This window comes from Cariama cristata, unplaced genomic scaffold (assembly GCF_000690535.1).
Source record: "Cariama cristata isolate BGI_N322 unplaced genomic scaffold, ASM69053v1 scaffold11931, whole genome shotgun sequence".
Classification (NCBI taxonomy): Eukaryota; Metazoa; Chordata; class Aves; order Cariamiformes; family Cariamidae; genus Cariama; species Cariama cristata.
This window is the reverse complement of record NW_009598729.1, coordinates 24,418-27,634: the sequence shown is the minus strand read 5'-3', so window position 1 is coordinate 27,634 and position 3,217 is coordinate 24,418. Positions and strand designations below refer to the sequence as shown.

At 39.2% G+C, this 3,217-nt stretch overlaps 1 protein-coding gene across 1 annotated transcript in view; it reads left to right on the top strand.

The window, feature by feature from the left end:
• The window catches only part of RIC8B (RIC8 guanine nucleotide exchange factor B), a gene marked incomplete at its 5' end in the record, with an annotated part of 33,285 nt that extends 31,784 nt beyond the window's left edge, over positions 1–1,501 (top strand). Inside the window, one exon of the mRNA XM_009709419.1 lies at positions 1,189–1,501. Coding sequence (XP_009707721.1) covers positions 1,189–1,300 — 112 coding nt within the window. The remainder of the gene's footprint in view (positions 1–1,188) is intronic.
• Positions 1,502–3,217: the final 1,716 nt, after the last annotated feature.

Below are 3,217 nucleotides of genomic sequence, written 5' to 3'. Positions count from 1 at the left end.
CGCTCTTCCTGAGCGAAAAAGACTCTTGGAGACGTAACTGCTGCTTGACTGTACAATAGCTAGTGTACGCATGCCTTGTAGCTCAGGTGTTGCCTTGCTTGCTGTTGCTGTGGTTGTGTTAAGGTTAGATCACCAGCTGTGTGCAAGCAATTTTTGTCCCTGTTTTCAGCCAAGGTAGTAGGGCAGACCAGGCAGAGAGCTGGTGAAATGCCTTTGCTTCCCCATTGTGTGACGGAGTTTTATTGTCTGTGGCTCGGGAGGGTGGTATATGTGTGTTAAATTGGCAGTTTTACTGGGCTGTCTTTCAAGCAAGGGGTAAATTGACATCAAGCCTCCACTCCTTTATTTAAGGTGACTTCTGAATATTTAGACGTATTCCCCATTATTTTTTTTCAGCAGAAAATCAAAATGTTATCTTTGCCCTTACAGCTTTTGCCATAATCCACATATAAATGAGGTGATAAAAAGTGAGGATTAAATAAATCTTTGCTAATACTTTTTGATTGGCTTAATCAATAATTAATCATCTCTTAGATGAGGCTGTAGCTTGTGGAGTAGATATAATTGGATTAGCTGCTGAGAGGCCTTTGGAGCTTTGAAGAGATTAAAATGGCTGTCAATCCTGTAATTAAACTGCCACAAACAAAAGCAATAGTATTAGAATCAGTCAGCTTTTTTTAAATGAATCAACAAGTACTTACACACCCCTGGTAGTGGTGTAGGCAGTCTGTCCTCGTAGCTGATTTATTTCCTTCAACAAGATGAATATGTGTCAAATCATTGTTTTAATTGCCTGGGCATGTATTGGCCAGAATGGCAGGTGAAATTTTAGGAGGAAATGGCTGTCAGAGAACTCTTAGAAGAAAAGCTGGTTTGTGTATCTAAAACAGTGAACCTGCTCCTTGTCTTGAGGCCATTAGGCACTGACTTTTCGTGGTGTCTTTAATTGGCTAAGTAGGTTTGGCCTACATGAATGAAGTCTTTATCTGTCCTGCTCTTCCCCTCCCACCTTTTTTTGGAAGGGTTTTTTGTTCCGCTTTCTTCAAAACCGAGGGCTTTAGCAGAAGTAACTTCCTTTTAAAGGCTCATTATGTACTAAAGCATATACTGTACGTGACTGTATTATACACATATGAATTGATATGTGTGCATATGCTAATATATATTCTTTCTTTAAATCTCTTACAGAGATGAGCTTATAAAACCAATGGGAGTGCGGCCGGATGGTACAATGGCTCCTTTGGAAGAAGCAGTCAGCCAGTACCATACCAACAAGCAAGAGAGTTCAGATTCAGACTAAAGCATCACCTGCTTCACTCTCAATTCTCCTCTAATCCACACTTTTCCTTAGAGCCATGACATCCTTTATCTAGGCATTTTATCCTCACGTTAGCCAGCATCACTTTAACTGTTCTGTTACTGGGATATTTAAATGATGGGTCCTGTGATGTAATGTCTGAATTTTTATTATGTTTGTTTAAAGAACATACCAACTTATTAGTTTATGATCTTTATTAATTTAAAACTAAACATATTTCAAAGGGATAAAAAGTGAAAGCCTACAATGTAAAATAAAATACAAACACTTTAATTTTCCAGAATCCTATTTTCTGAACTCTGTAGGTTTTTCCATTCTTGATTTTTTTTTTTATTGTCCTGCCAGTCTCTCCCTTTATATAATTGTAATTAAAGAAGTGTGTTTGCTTAATGGCATTAGGAGCAGAGGGTGTTTAAACTTAGAAGTCTGACTGACCTTGTGAAGCTGCTTTAACTGGCGTTCAGCAGTGATCTCAGAGCTACCTTTTTAAAATGTCATTGGCTTTCTTACTGCTACACACTTCTGTGGTTAAGCTGCTGCTTAAGATTTTACCAATGTGTGAGTCACTGACTGCTGCTAAAATTACCTTTAAATTGGGAACAAGATTATGTATGTTTTATGTCCTCCCTCCCTCCCCTTCCCTGTTAAAACCACATGAATATACCCCACCTCCGGTCTTTGGTGAAGTAAAACCATCCCTATTCAAAACAGCATTCAAGTATGTACACTTAAATGTTGCCATGAATGGGAGCGGACTAAAGTGAAGTGCATGTGCAAGTGTTTTACTGAATTGGGGCCTACTTTTGGAGATGAATGGGTATGCCTCACTTGAAGGGAAGTCAAACTAATCGACAAAGAAATATTTCCTTTTAGGGAGAACTTACGAAGCGATGGGATAGAGAATGGGAAGGAGAAGAAAGTATCACTTTCAACTCTGTACTCTTTAAAAACAAAGATTAAAGTTTTAGGTGTGCTGCACTGCTGTTGTTGCCTCTTTGCCTGCTTGGTTTCCTTCTCTGTGTGTTTCTCTCAGCATGAATTACATGAAGAATAATCCGTGTCCTAGTTTGTAATTCCCTTTTTTTTTTTTTTTTTTTTTTTCTCGGAAGCATACACGTGCCATTCCTTGTGAACCTTTCAGAGGTTCGTGAAGGTTCTCCAGTTTGTCTTTGTTTCCTACCACTTGACACTGGTTCCCTGAACTAAGGAAGTTGGTGTTCAAAGACCTTGTAAAGGGGGGACTTGGTATGAAATCATGCTGTGGTTTCCCATGTGAGGAGCTTCCATAGATCTCCTTAGTCTTCTGAAAGGACCAAAAAGAAATAATGCACTGCTGTCCTCTTAGCAGTTAAGTTTGTTTTCCCAAAAGACACTGCCCAGCCATAGCAAAAAAAAAAAACCAAAACAAACAAATAAAAAAAAACCCAAACAAAACCTAACAAGGGAACTTAGGGACATTAGTTGTATACATTTCTGTATGGTAAGACCTTTCTGAATGTTAAAATGGTCAGTGTTTTGGGTTATGACTTGACTTGGGCTATCTTATCTGCTGCATCCACATGGAGCATCACAGTTTGCACAGGGGGAAAAGGAAGCCAGCTACAGTTCCCATACAGCAGTAGCTAAAGCAAAACCAATCAATTTATTGATAATACTTTAATCATACCTATTGTGTATGAATCCAAAGGGGGAGGGAGGAGTTGTCCAGGAGCAAGAAATATGCTTAGCTGCATCTGAACTGGGTCTCAAAAATGTAATTCTGCGTTTAGCATCATCTACTGACCACTCTGAACCCAGCACAGGGAAGTATTAAGTGCACTGCACGTGCAAAGAATTTATGAACCCTTCCTGAGGGGCAAAACTTAAGTATCCCTGTTAATGAGGAATTGAGTCCCATCT